The 20,198-nt window shown below is 47.0% G+C and overlaps 1 protein-coding gene across 1 annotated transcript; it reads left to right on the top strand.

Moving 5' to 3' along the window:
- The first annotated feature begins 14,403 nt into the window (after positions 1–14,403).
- LOC119284543 (cation/calcium exchanger 4-like) lies at positions 14,404–16,673 on the top strand. The gene has a single exon (XM_037563673.1). It carries the CDS (start codon positions 14,575–14,577, stop codon positions 16,483–16,485), a length of 1,911 nt encoding a protein of 636 aa, XP_037419570.1. The 5' UTR covers positions 14,404–14,574; the 3' UTR covers positions 16,486–16,673.
- The last annotated feature ends 3,525 nt before the right edge of the window (positions 16,674–20,198 follow it).

The following is a 20,198-nucleotide window of genomic DNA, read 5'->3' on the forward strand; positions in this document are numbered from 1 at the left end:
CGGGTTGTCTTTGACCTGGCACTTTGGGACTTCAGACTTTGCGGAATCTGGCATATGCCACAGGCATTCAGACAAGCATGCCAGAGCATTTTAATAGCAGCTGTCTTTTTCTCACCCGTAGTTCTAAAATTTACAAGCAACAATAATGCAAGATTATATATGCATATATAGTCTCGAAGGGTATCATTCACGGGAAACGAGTAGACCCTTTCCAGATCACGCGGGCAGATCGATGCATCTATCTATCCAACGGAGTCACTGTTGTGCTTCCTTATACGGTAGCATCATATATAGTGCAACTTGCAGGTGTGCCAGCGACTTGAAGTAGAAAGCAATACAGTAACAAGTTGTTCGTTGCAGTGAAGTTACTTAAAGTGGAAAATGTATCCACCTGGGATTGTGGTGAGCTCTTGATCGGAGTGCAAAGTGTGTCCAGCTAAGTTACTTGAAGTGGAAAACAAGAACTAACTTGCACACTGTAAAGGAAGAAGACATGAAGTGTGAAGCAAGAACAGATGTGCAATTTTGCCAATTGCAGCAAGTAAGCAAGATGTGTTCTTATCTGCTAGCTGGCCTGCCAATGGGAACCATGCATGTTCTGATGCTCCCTCTCAATTGTTTGATTAATCATGAAACAGGAGACCTAATTTTGCCGATCGAAGTCAACTTTTGCTCACAAACAAAATGCAAAGCTTGCAACAGATTGGAAGCCACCGGCCAATAATTGCAAGTTTGCAACTACTGTAAGGTGCTTTCGACCTGATGTTGATCAGGGTGGTTGTGTTGATTGTAGTCGTGGAGATGCCAATCTTCCACCAGTGATTTGGTATGACGTACGCACGTTGATCCTTCGCCGGAGCGAACATCAACTCCGGCGCGCCCGACGCCAGAATGAACTGAAAAATATCATCCCCGATCGGGCTTGGTCCTGCCACATGAAATTGTCACCATCACTACACGCATGCAATCGAGTGAGTGTTGAAAAACTGTCGAATATTTTGCTGCATATATCATGCACCAGGTTTCACTTTCGCTCGACAGTAGTGGGAGGCTAATCGAGTGTAATCAACTCAGCACCGGCGAAAGATTAGCTAGCTAACAGCCAAGAACTGCCCTCGGTTGCGCCCGAATCTTCCTCGCGCGACGTAATCATCGCCTCTTCCATTTCCTAATTAGCCGCCAATCATGTCCCCTATAATTTTATAAACGGCATGTTTTAGGGGAAAGGGGCACGAAGGCACCGGCTCCACTGCACTGATCAATGAAACCAAGTTTTTGTTAATGAAAAATACAAGTAGGCCAGAGTAATAGAGGGTCCCGATCTAGTTGCTCCAGCTCCTTCATCACACCCAACAGGTGTTCTTTGGCAAGCCCTGAGAATGTGACCTCCCACTGAGACAGAATAGAGGCAAAATTTATGGACGTGGATTTTTGGCTCTGGGAGCGTACGCTCTCTAATGAATAGTAAAATTGAAATAAATAGTAAATACATTTTAAATATTCTGATTTTTTTTGGTAAATGTTCATGTTAGGGCATCTCCAAGGCGGATCCGCAAACCGCCCGCATACGTCCGGACCGCACTGTCCGGACTGCGGAAGCCATCTAACACAGTCCTGTATCAGTGCACGACGCGGTTTGGACGTATTTTCCTGCAAAGCAGAGACAAATGTTGGAGCTTTGCGGGAGCCCGGACAGCAGACACATAGACTCCGACACCCCCGGCCCACCCAAAACCCTTGCCAGCCCCGCGCCTTCATCCTTCTCAGTTTCTCTCCATCCTTCTTTCTCTCTTGCCTTCGCCGCCGCTCCACCAACCCGGCACACCCATGCTGAAATTCTAGGTCTCCGTCACCTCCAGCATTCCAGCCCGGCTCCACCTTGCTTCTCCCCCGTCGTCGTTTAACCCCTGTCCTCCGACCGTCCCGCCAGGCACCATCCGCTATTGTTATACTCACCATGCCTGGCAACACTGTTCGATGAATCGCCGATGCTAAAAACAGTTTTCCTTCTTCTTTTTAGCAATGAATTCCGATTTAGAATACATATACGAGCATTATGATGAGTCATCCGACAAATTCGACATCAACAAACGCACCAACAAATTCGGTATCGACCAACTCGCGAGCAGCTAAAAGAAAATCTGATTGAGCATCAATGGGCGGTTAAACGGGACAATAATGTTGGGATGTAATATTTAAATTTCTTAAATCTGAACTAGTGTTGCATGCGGCTATTTGAACGTCTCTACTCTATGTATGCAGCTATTTGATCATGCGGACTTGAAAAAATGAGGGAAGCGGGATGTAAGAGGACAACATTGGATGACGGCCTCCTGCATCTGTGTCCACGGACTGGTCCCCCCTGTCCGCGGACGGATGCGCGAGAAAACCTGCGGGTCACCACTGGAGATGCCCTTAGTGTACCGAGTGTGCTTGACAATTTTCATGCCATATTGTTGAGGAACGTAGTAATTTCAAAAAAATTCATACGCACACGCAAGATCATGGTGATGCATAGCAACGAGAGAGGAGAGTGTCGTCCGCGTACCCTCGTAGACAGTTAAGCAGAAGCGTTATAACAACGCGGTTGATGTAGTCGTACGTCTTCATGATCGACCGATCCTCATCACCGAACATACGGCACCTCCGCGTTCAGCACACGTTCAGCTCGGTGACGTCCCGCGAACTCACAATCCAGTAGAGCTCGGAGAAGAGTTTCATCAGTACGACGGCGTGGTGGCGATGTTGATGAAGCTACCAACGCGGGGCTTCACCTAAGCACCGCTACGATATAACCGAGGTGGATTATGGTGGAGAAGGGCACCGCACACGGCTAAGAGATCAACAGATCAATTGTTGTGTCTTTGGGGTGCCCCCTACCCCCGTATATAAAGGAGGGAGGAGGAGAGGGCCGGCCAAGGGAGAGGCGCGCCCAAGGGGGGGCAATCCTACTCCAAGGTTTGTCCCCCCCCCCTTCCTGTTCCAAGAAGGAGAAGGGGGGAGGAGGAGGTGGAGAGAAGGAACGAGAGGGGGCCGCCGCCCCTTCCCCTTGTCCAATTCGGATTGGGGCAAGGGGGCCGCGCGCCACCTCCTGGCTTCCCTCTCTCTTCTCCACTAAGGCCCATAAGGCCCAATAGCTTCCTGGGGGGGTTCCGGTAACCCCCGGTACTCCGGTATATGTCTGAAACCTCCCGGAACCCTTCCGGCGTCCGAACATAGTCATCCAATATATCGATCTTTACGTCTCGATCATTTCGAGACTCCTCGTCATGTATGTGATCATACCCGGGACTCCGAACTACCTTCGGCACATCAAAACACAAAAACTCATAGTATCGATTGTCACAGAACTTTAAGCGTGCGGACCCGACGGGTTCGAGAACTATGTAGACATGACCGAGACACGTCTCCGGTCAATAACCAATAGCAGAACCTGGATGCCTATATTGGTTCCTACATATTCTACGAAGATCTTTATCGGTCAAACCGCATAACAATATACGTTGTTCCCTTTGTCATCGGTATGTTACTTGCCCGAGATTCGATCGTCGGTATCTCAATACCCAGTTCAATCTCGTTACCGGCAAGTCTCTTTACTCATTCTGTTATGTATCATCCCGTAACTAACTCATTAGTTGCATTGCTTGCAAGGCTTATAGTGATGTGCATTACCAGAGGGCCCAAAGATACCTCTCCGACAATCGGAGTGACAAATCCTATTCTTGATCTATGCCAACTCCACGAACACCATTGGAAACACCTGTGGAGCACCTTTATAATCACCCAGTTACGTTGTGACGTTTGGTAGCACACAAAGTGTTCCTCCGGTATTCGGGAGTTGCACAATCTCATAGTCATAAAAACATATATAAGTCATGAAAAAGCAATAGCAGTAAACTTAAACGATCAAGTGCTAAGCTAACGAAATGGGTCAAGTCAATCACATCATTCTCCTAATGATGTGATCCCGTTGATCAAATGACAACTCATGTCTATGGCTAGGAAACTCAACCATCTTCGATCAATGAGCTAGTCAAGTAGAGGCATACTAGTGACACTATGTTTGTCTATGTATTCACACATGTATTATGTTTCCGGTTAATACAATTCTATCATGAATAATAAAAATTTATCATGATATAAGGAAATAAATAATAACTTTATTATTGCCTCTAGGACATATTTCCTTCACATATGGGATAGCATGCATGGGATAGTAGTGCTTCGTCGGTGAAAAAATAAAACTAAATTTAACATTTTGCATTTGACTTGTTTTTTTCTTTTGCACAGGCCAAAATGCTGAAGTGTTTCCCCTAAAAATTTGCAGGTAGGATTTGGATGTGACAATAAACACATTCATTTTCTACAATTTTTTATATTTTTAAAATTCATTTTTGACACGCAGGAGCATGTGCTCCCGAGAGCCAAATTGAATATCCGCAAAATTTCTCCCATATGATCACTCGACGGTACTAGAGTACTGACAGCTGAGCGATCAAGCGTTATCAATTCAGCACCGCTTCATTCTGTGGTTGGATGGTTAGAGGGACAGTGATATCTTTAGCCCAGCAGGGTTCAAGTCATGGTGCTCACATTATTCTTGGATTTATTTTAGAATTTCCGGCTATGCGCTTCCAGTAGAAAAGGACGTTAGGGATAGGATGAGTGTATGCGCGTATGTATGAGCGCTTTTGCGTCTCTACTGTGTTAAAAAAACACCGCTTCATCAACTAAGAATATACTACTCCCTTCAATCCAAATAAACAGCCAAGAACTACGCCAAATCCTCCTCCCGCGATGTAATCATCGCCAAACATGTCCTTCCCTTTATCCCAAACAATTTTTAACGCCATTTCATTGGTAGTATACTGTGCGAGATTAGCTTTGTTCACATAGTAATTTAACCGGCGGTCCTTCCAAGGATCAGCAGGTACTATATACTGTGGCGTTTTATTCTGTCAACGAATCATGTAAAGCTGCCTGCGCCATGAGACCGCCGGAGCGCTTTGATGAGCTCGCCACGACGCCCCAGCCACCCCCACCCGTATCGTCGGAGCTCCGGGACTGGGGTAACCTCCCGGACTTGGTGCTCACCGACGTCCTCGACCGCCTCTTCCCATGCCTCCGCTCGCTCTCCGCCTTCGCCGGGACCTGCCCGCCATGGCGGCGCTTCTTCCTCTCCACCGTCGCCCCACGCATCCCGCCTCTCATGCTCAGAGCCACAAGGTACTCCGACCAGTCCGCCCGCCTGATCGGCCTCTCCCCTGCCCTGATCGGCGACCCCGTGGCCGTGCCACTGCCCGCCTTCTCATCCAAGCTCCTCTCCGCGTCCCGCGGCCACCTCATCCTCCTCAAAAGGGGGTATGGCGGAGACCGCAGCACGCTCCTTGTCGTCGACGCCTTCACCGGCGCCGAGCGCCTCGCCGTCCCGCTGCCTAACGGCTTCGCTTACCACTACGCATCCCTCACCCCAACCCACCTGCTGCTCTTCCACACCCGCGACCACAGATTCGACTCACTCCGCTTCCCGACCCTAAACCCCGACCCTCAATGGACGACCCACCGCCTTCCCCGTGGTGCCTCCTTCCTCTCAACCGTGATCGAGTTCCATGGCCGCGTCCTCGGCATCACCGACCGAGTGGAGCTGTTAGAGTTTCGCCTCCATGTTGTCAACGCTCCACGTCTTTCGTGTCATGCGGTCCGGTTGCTGCCCACGACCGGCCTCCCGGACCCGGACGCCGCCGCCACGTTCGACCGTTTACGGTACGGGCCCCGCCTGGTAGCCGCCGGCGAGCGGCTGCTCCTCCTGCTGATTATGACAGATCCTCCGACCCCCCTCGAGACCCGCACGGGAATCGGGCCGAGAGTGCAGAAGGTGAGCGTGCATGCCCTCAACATGGCAACGATGACGTGGGAGGAGCAGCACGACATCGGGGAGTACAGCTTGTTCGTGGATTGCCCCGGGAGAAGCGCGATGGCGTGCGCCGATGCGGCACGCTGCGGGGTGGTGGCCAACCGAGTCTACTTCCTCGTGTCGCCCATGTATTACGACTTCGGAAGACAGCCGCCGTTCCACGCGTTTGCACCAGGGTCCGGCCGCGACAAGTGCTATGATTCGCCGTGGTCTGCGCTCATCTCCCATGACCGTGACTGCCCGCCGTTACACATTTGGGTCTACCCGAGCCTCTTCTATCAATCATGTGCATCACTATTTATCAAATTAGAGGATACCCCAAACATTGCCGCGAGAACCGATTATTGCAATATACTTTGAGTTATTTAATCGTATGAAACATGAATAGTTAAATTGATAACATATGAACTAAAATTTTACATATACATTGTATATTGTATTTTATATATATATTGTATATTTAGAAAATTGTTGCAATATAAGTGACATAATATAATTAAAAACCCGGTTTCATGCATGTTGAATGGAGTTTTGATGAGGTGGCATGCATGATGAGATGGGATTTGTGCATGAGATAAGGCTGGTCATAGTTGGGAGTAATTTATACTAGTGTCATGCATATGACACTAGTCTAAGTTACTATCTTCATAGTGCAAAGTATCTTAGTAGTAGTGTCATAGATTGTTTCATTTATTGCCTTATAGACTCATTCTACCTCGGGAAGCGCTATGTTACAGTAACATATTAGAGCAGGTACAATAGAGCTGAGTCAGCGGGCTATAAGGAATAAACTAGTATATTTATGCTTAGTTGGAGAAAAGAGAAGAGGAGAGATAAGGTAAGCAGGCTCTTCGTGAAGAGCCAGCTCTAGCACGTGCTCCTAGGCACTTTGTGAGAATGAAATGTGGGCCACATAATAAAAAAGTAGTACACTCTTTTAATCTAGTATTGTACATGTTGGCTATAAGATGGACTCTAGATGACATGTCACTGGCTTATAGCCAGCAGCTGGCTATACTATTAACCATGCTCTTATGTTACTCCAAACACCTCTCTCATTAAATACTTGCCACATAAACAAAAAAAAAATTGGGGTGTGTTAAGTTACTACTTAAGTTACCCTCACTATGGCTAGCCTAAACTAACTTTTTTTTTCATGTGCACATTAAGTGGGGCCTTTGATGAGATGGCATATACACGTGTTAAGATAACAAAAATAGTGAAGATCAACTATGTATGTACATATATATCGGATCCATTATTTCATTGTGAACTAGAGGAGGCAGTGCCATGGTTCAGGCATGAATTATCAAATTCTTGTTATATAAGCAATCCAAACTTCTTAAAAAAAACATACACATGCAAGTATTCAGTACTACTCCCTCCGTTTCTAAATATAAGTCTTTCTAGTGATTTCACTAGGTGGATTACATATGGAGTAAAATAAATGAATCTACACTTAAAATACATCTATATACATCTGTATGTGGTTCATAATGAAATCTTTACAAAGACTTGTATTTAGAAACGGATGGAGTAATAAAGATGCATACACCACGTCTCTCTTTCACTCTCGACAATTGCAGTGTTCAGCGGTGGTCGAGTGTCATCAGTTCAAGCAATTTTCAAATCCAAAGACTGGGTCAGTTGCGCGGTCACACTCATGATCAATCAGCGCGTTAATTAAGTATTAGTCCGGCCGAATCTGCCTCGCGCGCGACGTAATCATCGCCTCTCTTTGTCTAATCAACCCCACTAGACGATCATATGCACCGCATTAGTATTATAGTTTTAAATAGCCGGCTATAGCTGTTTGAAAATGTTGCCGCTAAATGATTTCATGTACAATTTGCCGCTATAGCCCAGCTATAGCTGTTATTTTTTTTGAAACGGAGGCAAAAGTATTGCCTCATCCATTAATTAAGAAGAAGAGAATTGCCCAGTTAATTTACGGAGAACTGGGCAAAAACCGTTACAAACTTGCTCAAGACAATTAAACAAGCACACACATACAATCATGCCAACTACTCCCAAATTATGGAGACACACGACCACATAGGCACGCTGACAAACACACCCAACACAATTTTAATGTCACTTCCCAACACATGGGTCTCAACATCACAATGAAAACCCCATTGAATCGTTGCAACTTGAAAGAAACACATCGAAAAAGTCAACGTACACCACCAAGCCCTCGCTTGCAGACCAGAAATCTGATTCATCATGGAACAACTTGTGAATTCCCTTTTGCACCATCCTTCTTACTTTTGGTCCTGCTAGATTTCTCCTTGAGGATGCCAGGTCGAGGATTAATACCACCTTTCTTGCATTTGCCCCTCAATGCTTTCTCCTTCAAGAGACATCCAATCGTCTTTCCAGATTTATCAGCATCCAATTCTGTGAGAAAATCACAAAGCTTGGCGGCAAAGAGGGCCCCAGGATTAGGTACCACCACACCGGCCACAACAATATCCTCACCCACAGGAACCATGAGTCCGATGGGCTTCGGCGAGGGCATGACACTAGAATCACGACAACTCTTCTCTTCATGTAAAGATGCTTGGCTAGGATCCGGAGTGGTTGGAGCAGGAGCCAAAGCCACAACCGAGGGCACGAGCGAACCACCTTGAAGATGCTCCCCTAGTAGCGGCGAAACAGGTTCCTCACACATTTGTTGAAGCTCGGGCATAATCTGCATCACCGGAGCCATTACCACGGTTGTGGCGTCACCAACGGAGGTAGCAGGCGCCGAGGGCTGGGCAGGCAACGGTGGTGAACTGGCCCTAGCATGAGGGGAGAAGCAACCGTAGAGGTCCGCAACCCTCTCGTCAGCAAAGTCAACGTCAGTATCCGTCATAGCAGGGTTTTTTTCCTTCACATCCAAAGCAACATAGATCTTATCCAGAGCAATCTCTGTACGCTCCAGAAAGCTCTCAAACCGAATCAGACAACCATCCATACGTTCAGTGACATCACGTAGAGGCTGGACCGCCTCCTTCAGCTGAAATGAAGCCAAATCTTGTAGTTCAGAGCGCATCAACCTGACTTGTGCAGCAAGACCATACTGCATGGCCAAATTACTTGGGGTTGGTGAGCCTGTGGGAGCAGCAACAACAGATGCCCAAGAATCACAGCGAATCGCCTCGGAATGAGCCCGGCGTGGAGCTGAAGCTTGATGATGCTTATTGATGTGGACAGGCAGCAACGGCATGACAGATTTAGACAGTAAGCTGAGCGGACGCCAAGCATTGCGACACCCGCGAGAGCGATGACCATTCTCGAGGCAGCGGGAGCAGCGAAACGGATCCCTGCAATCAGCGGCACGATGCCCAGGAACGAGACATCTGCAGCATCTACCTTTGAGCCAAGCGGGGATGGCACGGGGAGCAAAAGCCGGGATTGGCGAGGTCGTACGACACAGGCCGCGCCGCGGCAGCACCTCCTGCCAACCCCCTCCTGAATCCGCCTCGTGTTGTACACACAATCTGCTGGAGTCAACAGTCTTGATGGCAGCTTGCGGCGTTTGGGGGACCAGCTCCTCTTCACTGTCCTCGTCTGTGTCCTTGTTGGCCATGGAGGCCCATGACAGAGGCCGATGAACGCGGGCCAACTCATCCTCAATGCCATTGGCAGGGGCAAGCAGACTCGGGCACTCCAGGAGCTTCGACATCCCAGCCGGCAGGAGCACATGAGTGACCACATGCCCGGGCTCATCGAGGCGCGGTGTAGGCATCGGAGTCTGGAGCTGCAGAGGAGGTGGCGGCAACGGCTGGAGCTGCGGAGGTGGGGGCGCCGGGAGCTTCAGATCGGAGCCCATGTCCGCGGGGAGAACGAGCAGCGGCGGTCGGAGGAGCAACCTGAGCTGGTGGGTGGCCGGGGAAGCGGCGAGCGGCGGCGGCGCCGCCGGTGGAGGCTTCACAGACAGCCGCAACTCATGCCCGCATCTCACACCGCTTGCAATGGCGGAGGCAACGGCGCGCACGGGAGGAGGTGAGAGCAGGGCCAGGGCTGGATCCTGGCGTGACTGATGCGCAGGAGGACGGATCCGGGCGCGGCGGACGTGGAGGTGGCCGGAGTAGACAGATCTAGCCGGCGGCGGCCGTGCGCTCACGCGGCGGCGGACGCGGACGCGAGAGCCCCCCTTATCCATCCATAAAACCAGTCAAAGGGTGCAAACTTTTCCAGGTCTATATATAGCTGTTTTTAAGGGTCACCACTAAATACCATAGCCCGCTATTTAAGACATTAATTAGTATACGTGGAGCTCGTCCCTCGTGACCTGGCCGCCGTTCCCCACTAATCAAATCACCTCATTTCGATCTTTCCCTTACGATTTTAAACCCCTTTTTTACACGAATTTTGGCCGTATCCGGATAATTTACCGAGCATCGTAGTACATGGACCGTGAGGAATCATCAAATATGTACTCGCTGTATATATCTCAATCCGATGGTGCGTTCGAAGATCCTTTCCGGCATATTCACCTGCGCTCCGTGCGCGATGGCTATCGGCTCGCGTCGACGACGAGATTTGATCCCCAGGATCATACGCGAGCTAGTGCGTTGGAATGGTAACACTGACTGGACAATTTGCTCTTTCTTAATTATGGAGTGCATATATAGGTCATGGATCTGCCTAAAGCAGTGGCGTTGTAAATGATGTGCTGTACAAACATTGACCTGGCTTGTTGTTTATCGCCCGAATGTTCTACAACACTTCATGGGCCGTGCATCGTGGTTTGTTAATCCAAAGTATGGAGCCGCGGGTGGTCATCAGTAATCACATGGCACCGCTGTTGTTTTCCTTGCAGTACGTGGAAGGAAGTTAAGGAAGCGATCAACCACTGCTGTGTGTCTCCAGCTTCACTTCACTGATAAGATGTTTTTTTGCAACAACTTTGTGTACAAGACGAGGACAGTCGCTAGAAATTAATCAAGGACGACAAAATCACTCGAAAAATAATTCGCTTAGGACCCATCATTTTCAACTTTAAAGCATCTGCTAGGGACAGCAAGGGTGAGGCCATTTCTGCTTCATGTCGGCTGTTGTTATTTTGCAACAATGCTTTTGGAGTGGAGAATATTCGTGCAATAATGAGGAATGTCGCTAGCCCTTCAATGGTCTAGTCCTCCTGTTTGTAGTGTAGTCAGGACTCAATGGGTGCTCCCTCTTCTATGCGGATGCTTCTCTCGACAAATCGCCATATTTGGTCAACGGAATTAAGAACCACATGCTAGAACGGGAGTTTAAACCAATTAAGATAGCCAGGTCTCAAGATATGGTTTCACATTGTCTCGCTAATTGCGCTCGCACGGCTCATACCACTTCATACCACCGCCTGTTGGTTGCAGCGAGGCCCCCCTTTCACCCATGATCTTGTTTTAGCATATTGTAACCATGTTGATATGCAATAAAACTTCCCGATCACCCCCAAACACCACCACGGCAGAGCAGGGCAATCAAATCAAGGTCCTTGCCGAGGCGGTTGCCGTTGTGCACCTACAGTAAAGCATTATCAAATGTACATTCAAACTTGGTGTTAATCTTCTAACATAAGTATAATTTGTTAAAACTGATTTGTTTTTTATGCCAGTGATTTGATTCACAGATTGAAGCAAAGATTATTTTTTCGAGTGGTCTGATTCACAGGTGAAACATGATTAGTTGGCTTCTTAAGTTTCATGTCTTCGGAGCAAAACTTGAGATGATTAAATCTGTTTTCTCTCCACTTTCAACTATTTGTATGATGGATCTAAACTCTTAAGGAGGATGGGGAGTGCTCAATTTTATTTGCTCTTACCAAATACTCCACAACTTATACAGCAAAGTAAACCTCCCATGGTTGAAACCCACTCAAGAAAATTACTATATCACGTGACGACCCCTCCCCCCCCAAGGGGGTTATAGATTCTCTGACATACGTCACCTGCCTTTATAATGGCTAATGTGTGGGTCTGGCAACAAGCTGGCCCACAATTCCCATGTCACAGAAGAGAAAATTGCTCTCATGTCTAGTAATTGTCATTCTGGTAGATAAAAGATTACCATGTTAACAAAATATTTGCCATGGAACAATAGAGAAAGTTTTCGCGGGTGTCCAGAAAATGACATGGTACAACGGAAGAAGAAAAATGCCATGCCACACTAGAATATGCCACATATTTTTTGATAACTTCCATGCTACTTGGAGAAGTTGGCATGCTCTAGAGCTTGCAGATAGAGGTATCATTCAATCCAAGGGTGGATGGAGCTAAGGTTCGTGTCCTTCGCTCTAGGAGGCTCAAACGAGCGAATGATACGCCCACATGAATTGCCGCATGTCACCAAGTTGAGATTCGCATGTGGGATCGGACGCACCACAAAGGTTCACTAAAAAAGCCTTCTCAGAGCATGTTCGCTCTATAACATTTCTAAAAAACTCGCTTTTTTTCAGACGAGCTAGCGATCAGTTTTGTGTCTTACTCCCTAGCTTTGTCCTAAGTCAAACCACTTTAGCTTGAGCAAGTCTATCAATAAATATATCAACATTGACAACACAAAATTAGTTCCATTAGATTCATTATTAAAAAAGAATGATATTGTAGAACTTACCAAAAGACAAGTTGATTCACACCCTATTTCCGAGAGTAAACACCATCTCATCATGCATGTGCATTTGCGGCATAAATATGGAAATGTATTTAGAAATAAGTAGGTCTAATTGTATAAAATTTACATCAGAAAACTCTCCCACCCATTTATTTTTCAAAACTGTTTTGGTCAAATCGTAAGTGGGTTTTTCTTTTAGTGTTAGCTGAAAGTGGTTGTACATGAAACTGTATGGTCATCAGCCACGTAAAATTGGTGAAAAGCAACTCAAGAAGTAGGGTGTCACCATGGGGACCTCCTAATTGGCGCTTTAGCACCGGTTAGGGGATGTGGCGCTCGTGTGGTTCGCTTGCCACGCACGCCTCAGTGGCCCACTGACAGTTGACAGCGAGGAGTTGAATGCTGATGTGGCATTGACCATTGACTTTTAAACCACATGAATTATAAGAAAAGAAAAGATTTAAAAAAATTGCAAGAAGGGCAAAGTTTGTAAATTCAAAAATGTTCACGGATATTTAAAAAAGTTCACAAACTTCAATAAAATTCACACATTTTAAAAACATATATTTTGAAAAAAGTTCATAAAATTAGAAAAAAGTTCATCAATTTTTAAAAAGTTTAGAAATTTTAAATAAAGTACTCTAATTTCCTTTATAATAATAAAATTCGAAAAAGGTTAATTGACTTTGAAAGAATCACAAATTTGACAAAATGCAGCGAATTTGAAAAAAGTTCATGCATAAAACCAGAACAAAAACCCATAAGAAAGTTTAGGCAAAAGAATTTGAAAGAGAAATCATAAAAAAATGGAAAAGGAAAAAAGAAATAAGAAAAGAAAAGAACCAAATAAACCGCCCAAAAACCGGCCTAAAAAGGACAGGAAAAAAAATGTGGGAAGACAAAGACTGCCGTTACAGTGGTAAACTGCCCAGGCCATTTCGGTCGGCGGTGTGCGCCGCGTAGATCGAACATGCCATGGCCTCGAAAAACTTTCAACTTCGAAAATAATGCATCACATATAAAAATGTCTGTACCATTTAAAAAGTTGTTCCTAACCCTTAAAAATATTCCTACATATAAAGATGTCCATGAAAATGTAAAAATAATCGCCTAAATTTTGAAAAATGTTTATTGCATGTAAAAGGAAATATTCGTATACCAAAATTGGCAGATTACAAAAGTTCATCAATTTGAAGAAGAAACAATGAAGGAAAAGAAGGTAAAAACCAGTAAATAAAAAGAGAGATAAGAAAAAGACCGAACTAAATCTTCCCAAAATTGGTGGAAGGTTTCCGAAGCGAGTACCATGTTTTGAGAACTGCTTGGGTACAAACGCTCTATTGAGATGGCCCACCGCGAGGAATGTCGTAGTCCAGAGCTCCATACATCGTGCATCCTATTCGCCCCTCATTGCGTCGCACTATCGACGCTTCACACAGAGTTGGCGAGAGAGTGATCTAACTGGGTCGCCCCGTTAAGGTGTTCCACCGATCCCGATTTTGGGAACCTTCTAGGTGGTTTCTCACCCAGTCCAGGTGCCTTTTTTCGTTTTCCCCCTATTTTTTAAATTGCCTTTTTTATTTTTAAAAAGTTTAATGTTAAAAAAGTTAGAAATTCAAAAATGTCTGGAATTTCCAAAAAAGTTAGTTTTTTTGAAAAATCTCCAAAAGAGTTATTTTTTCTAAAAAATAGTATTTATAAAAAAATACTTTTTGTTTTGAGACAATCCAAAAAATTTAGTTTTTTTTTTGAGAAAGTTCAAAAAGTTAGTGTTTCTAAAAGCCGAGGCGGCTCTGTCAGGAAACGGGTAGCCCAAGGAGATCGAGGCCTAATCCAATCCGGCCCACTTAACAACGACCGTTCCGTTTGCTTCTTGGCGCGGCACGCGACCGGGGCAACACGCCGTCTCCTTCCCCACATCGTCGTCAATCCCCAATTCCCAAACCACGCGCTCCGACGACCAAACCCTAACCCCGGATCCCCCGGAAGCACGCCAAATTCCCCAACCCTCCCCTCAGATTCGGCATGCCAGCCGCCCGAAACTCCAGCCCGTGACCTCGCCGTACACGATGGCCTCGCGGCCGCCGCATCCCCGCCGGATTCGGCCCATCGCCGCGGCCTCCCTGGTGCTGTTCCTCCTCTTCCTCTACACCCGCCCGGATGGGAACCGTCCGCGGCTCCCGGGCTCCGATTCGCGCCCGCTCCCCCGCGGGCTCCTCTCCGGCGCCGATCCCGCCAGCCCCGCCGCGTCCAGAGGCGGGAACCTCTCGGAGGTCACCGGCCTGAACGGCGAGCAGCTGGAGAACCCCTCCACCGCGTGCGCCGGCATCGCGCGCCACGAGGGTTTCGGGTCCCAGTGCGAGTTCCTCCGGGCGCACCCGCAGTGCAGCTCCGGCGGGTTCGTCGACTACCTGGATTTCTTTTACTGTCGGTGCGAGAGGTTCAGGCTGCTTGGCTATGCCGTCCTTGCCGTGTGCCTGGCGGCGCTGTTCTACATGCTCGGTAACACGGCCGCGGACTACTTCTGCTGCAGCCTCGAGAAGATGTCCGCCCTGCTGCGGCTCCCGCCGACCGTGGCTGGTGTTACCTTGCTCCCCTTTGGTAATGGTGCTCCTGATGTGTTTGCCAGTATTGCAGCGTTTATGGGGTCTGGCGCCGGGGATGTGGGGCTGAACAGCGTGCTGGGCGGAGCGGTGTTTGTTACCTGCGTTGTTGTTGGGGCAGTGTCATTGTCCGTCGCGGAGAAGAATGTGCAGATTGATTGGAGGTGCTTTGTGAGGGATGTTGGATTCTTCCTGATCACCTTGGTGGCACTGTCTATTATGTTGATTGTCGGGAAGGTGACCGTTTGGGGAGCTATGCTGTTTGTATCGATTTATGTGGTTTATGCATTTGTGGTGGCCGCAAATGAGTTATTAAGGAAGCACGCACGGATGCTGAAGTTTGATGTAGTCACACCATTGCTTCCTGTGAGGGGAAGTATCTTCTCACACGGGCTAGAGGAGGATGATTCTGTGTACAGTTCACTTCTTGAGGAGGATACAAGTGATGAGGCGGCCCAGGTAAACACATCATTGCCGCAGTGGATGTGGGCTTCTCATGTGGCTATCTACTCAAATCAGGGGAGAGATGGTTCGCCTGACAGGCCTTTGTGGGGTTGGAATGAAGAAGGCAGAGTGGATACGTCCACGCTTAACTACTCCAAAATGTTTCTGTTTTTGGAGCTACCCTTGACAATACCAAGAAAGTTGACGATTCCAATAGTTGAGGAAGACCGCTGGTCACAAGAATATGCTGTTGCCAGTGCTGGCTTGGCACCTCTACTCTTAGCATTTCTGTGGAACAGCCAGGATGGAGTATCCACGGGTGCCAGGGTAGCAGCATATGTGATAGCTGGTATTTTTGGGATTGCACTTGCAGGTCTTGCTTTTACATTCACCAGTCCCGACCGCCCTCCAAGGAGATACTTACTCCCATGGGTGTTTGGAGGGTTTGTGATGAGCATCGTTTGGTTCTACATCATTGCCAATGAGCTGGTTGCACTGTTGGTTGCATTTGGGGTGATACTTGGGATTAATCCTTCAATCCTTGGCTTAACGGTGCTAGCATGGGGCAATTCGATGGGTGACTTGATGTCAAATGTGGCCTTGGCAATGAATGGAGGAGACGGTGTACAGATTGCTATGTCTGGCTGTTATGCAGGGCCTATGTTCAACACACTTGCCGGCTTAGGAATATCAATGCTGCTTGGAGCTTGGTCGACAGCACCCAACTCTTACGTTCTTCCACAGGACCGCTCTCTTATTTACACGATGAGCTTCCTGGTTGCTGGGTTGGTCTGGGCGCTTGTCACGCTGCCACGGAGCGGCATGCGGCCTAACAAGACGCTTGGGGTTGGCCTCATTGCTCTTTACTCAGTTTTCCTTTTCATTAGAGTAAGCAGTGCTATGGGGATATTGCCACTCCCGGGCTTGAATTAGTTGTTTGTGTCTATTGTACATGAATGTTGTTTATACAAATGAAATGAGTTCCTCTGTTCTGTTGTTGTCATGCCTCAAATTTAGTTGTAGGCTGTCAGGTGTTGGAGGCAATAAACCAGAGCTTGCCTGCAACTGGTGTACTTATCTGTAAACTTATCACCTTGCATGCTGATAGCAATAATTTTATACTTCTGATGTTGACTTACCTAAGGTACAAAAATAACACTGTACTCCATTTCTGCGCAGCAGTGTGACCTTTTGGTTTAGTTGCTGTAGAGGCGGTGCTTCTGCGTGAGGGCGCGATCTGTTTTGCAGGCTATTTGACAGAAGTACTGTATTCATGTTAGCTTATCTAGTACTCCCTTCCAAAATAATTGTCGTGGTTTTAGTTCAAACTTTAAAATTTAAGTTGTTGTAGAGGCGGTGCTTCTGCGTGAGGGCGCGATCTGTTTTGCAGGCTATTTGACAGAAGTATAGTGACCTGTATTCATGTTAGCTTGTTATCTAGTACTCCCTTCCAAAATAATTGTCGTGGTTTTAATTCAAACTTTAAAATTTAAACTAAAACCATAACACTTATTTTGGATCGGAGGGAGTACTCCATAAGATGGTCCCTCGAGGCTATTTGTCCAGCAAACTGGCACTCTCCCTTGTTTAAAGAGTACCGGCATCAGGTCATGTTAGCTTGTCATGCAGAGGATGTTTTCCCGCTTTGCTGCATGAGAAGGCTTTGCACGATTTTCGCTGTGCGCCTGAAAGCCCTTAGGCCCTGCTTGGATTGAGTGTAAAATGTGTGCTCCACGGTATTTTAACTCAAGTTTGAACTAAATACTGGGCATCACACAAAAACACATCCAATCCAAACAGGGTCTTACTAGTCGTTCATCAGCGTGCAGAATCTGTATTTAATAATATGATTGCATGCTTCATTTTGATGCATAGGTCGGGGCAATCCTCCTTTACAAAAAAAATCTAAATTAACCGGAGGACGGGGCACGCCTCGGCACGATGCTTGGCTCGCTGTAATAGTTGAAATGCCTAATATGTTTTTCTTGGAAAGAACACAGCCAACACAAGATTACGTCGTTGCCTGTCATTTCCATCAAGAGAGAAAGGGGTCAGATACAAGCAATGGTAAAACAAGAACATACTCTTGTTATACCACACCATCATTGTCACAAACAAACGCGCGAACAAGGCATACTCCTCCCTAATCTTGGCCACTGCCTGTCTAGCCTTTTTTCATCACAAGTGCTATTCCATCGCAAGCGCGACCACCCTCTAAACAGATATCGATTTTCCTTCAAGAACTGTAGCTTTGCGCTTCAGCCAAAGGTTGCAAAGACCGGCAACCATAATCATCGCCTTCTCCTTGGCACTAACCTATGGAATTCTCCTATCCATCGAGCACCACCATTCTTTGACTTTGGCATCCATGTTAGGAGTCATCCGTCGAAGCCCAAAGCTATATAGGAAAAGAAACCAAAACTGCCACGCAAACGAACACCACGCCAAAATATGATCAAACGCGTCGAGCGCCTGGTTACAGCATGTGCAGCAAGGACGATGCTGCATAACAACAATTCCTCATAACCAGCCAAGTGAATGACCTTTGGTTGGGAGGAGCCTCGTTTTCCACAGGAGGTTGGTGTACTCCGCAAGCTCAGTGTCGTGAAAATAGGCCTCATAGGCCAAACTGGCCGAATAAGCTCAATCCGCCATGAGTCTCCATGAGAAACAATCCTCCTCATTGTTCAGTGATGGCGCTTGCTATATTTGTCACCAAAGATCCATGAACTCGATGGTCGCCTCTATCAATAGCATTCCACGAATGTCACCAAATCTACTTATTATCCACCAAAGCTTCTGCCACAGTTCTCCTCTTCCCTCCTCTAGCCTCGATAAATGGGTACAATTTGGAAGCAATATTGAACGGACTCCGTCCCTCGATCCACTTGCCGTGCCAGAAGTCACTCGCCCGCCCCTTCCTATCGAACACTTCGACGCAACGAGGAATAATTGTGTGACCTCTCTAGATACCACTAGAGAAAGGCCATATCACGCCCTTAGTAGACCCGTCCTCTGAAGCCATAACACTGCATTTATAAAGTGTTGTTAAGAAAATCCAAGTGATAAGCACCGAGCCCGCCAAACCGCGGAGGCTTGCAAATTTGCTCCTATGCCACCAAAAAGTGCCACCCTTCGCCTCGTCGGAAACTCTCTAGAAAAAAATCCGAGAAATCTTTGTGATGGCCTTGAAAACCCATGAAGGGAGATTGAGAGAGAACATGTGATAAATACTAATAGTCATAAGCATCACCTTGATCAAAGTCAGCCTGCCAGTCGTAAGCAGCATCGAGGTCTTCCAAGTCGCCCATATATCTGCCACATGATCAACAAGAGGTTGCAGATCCGCTTTAGTGAAGGCCACCGGTTAGAAGGAGCCCAGATAAGTGCACAAAAACTGGGCCACCCAACATAGAAGAGATGGCACGAGTAGCTCCAAATCGACACCCTTGCATCTCATGGCGAGATCACACATTTTTGAAGATTAGCTATAAGCCCAGAAGCATCACCAAACAACGCCAGAATCTCCTTCATCACGAATAGCTCACACTTCTTTGGGTTTGAGAAAAATGGGACATATCCGTGTAAAGCGATAGCATGCGGCACCACTCCCCATCTATCAAGGGGTTCTAACAACCCAGCCACCTCCGTCTTATCCACCATAGCATCAAGGACATCCATGATCAGGAGGAATAAGAGGGGATAGGGGTCTCCCTACCTCAAACCCCGCGCGTGCCAAATACATTCACCAGACTGTCATTGATCAGCGCTTTATAACTTGCCGAGGTGAGGCGCAAAGATACCCACAAGCACCAGTTCTGGCTAAATCCCCTCTTCTTTATGACTTGTAGCAAAAAAGGCAACACAACTGAATCAAAGGTGTGCAGTATCCGATTTGAGAAAGATGAGGGGACCTTGAGATTATGGAATTTTTTTATAGATTGGTTGACAAGCATATAGTTATCATGAATCGACCGCCCTCGGATAAAGGCACTTTGGTTCACCGTAATAAGCATATTCAACATGGGACCAACCCGCAGTGTGAGGTCTTTGGAAAAAAATCTCCGCAAGGCCATGAATCATGCTAATGGGACAGATATCCCTAATGTCGGAAGCACCATCCTTCTTTGGTAACAATGTTAATAGTGGTTGATTGAACATATAAAAGCTTCGACTATCCACTGTTGTGGTATGATTAATTATCGATGTAACCTTGGTCTTTAAATATCCAAGGCAGTCGGAGGGGCGAAGGCGTGAATGCGAACAACCAAAGTTGGCTTCTTGATTACCACACCAGCGTGAATGCAGGTAGGTGGACGAACGGCCAATCTGTTGTGAATGCGTGGTGGGTTCTAGAACTGAAGGCGAGATAAGGTTTCTAGGATGGGTCAGGGATATCGGAGTCTAGAGTAGCGGATGTCCAGACTCCACGAGAGTGCTCTTGGTTTTGGGCCCCACTTGTGGAATTTCATATGTTCAGAATGATCCGGCCCAATTTGGTAATCCGTGTTGGAGACATAAAAGTGTTTGTGCGGCCCAATCCGGTCATTTTGCAGGCAATTGGGTGATCCGCATTGGAGATACCCTAATTGGTACAAATGACTATGAGCCTTGCTTTTGGAGAAAGATGTAAAAATTTAGAGCCA

Source organism: Triticum dicoccoides, chromosome 4A, assembly GCF_002162155.2.
Source record: "Triticum dicoccoides isolate Atlit2015 ecotype Zavitan chromosome 4A, WEW_v2.0, whole genome shotgun sequence".
In the NCBI taxonomy this organism is placed as follows: domain Eukaryota; kingdom Viridiplantae; phylum Streptophyta; class Magnoliopsida; order Poales; family Poaceae; genus Triticum; species Triticum dicoccoides.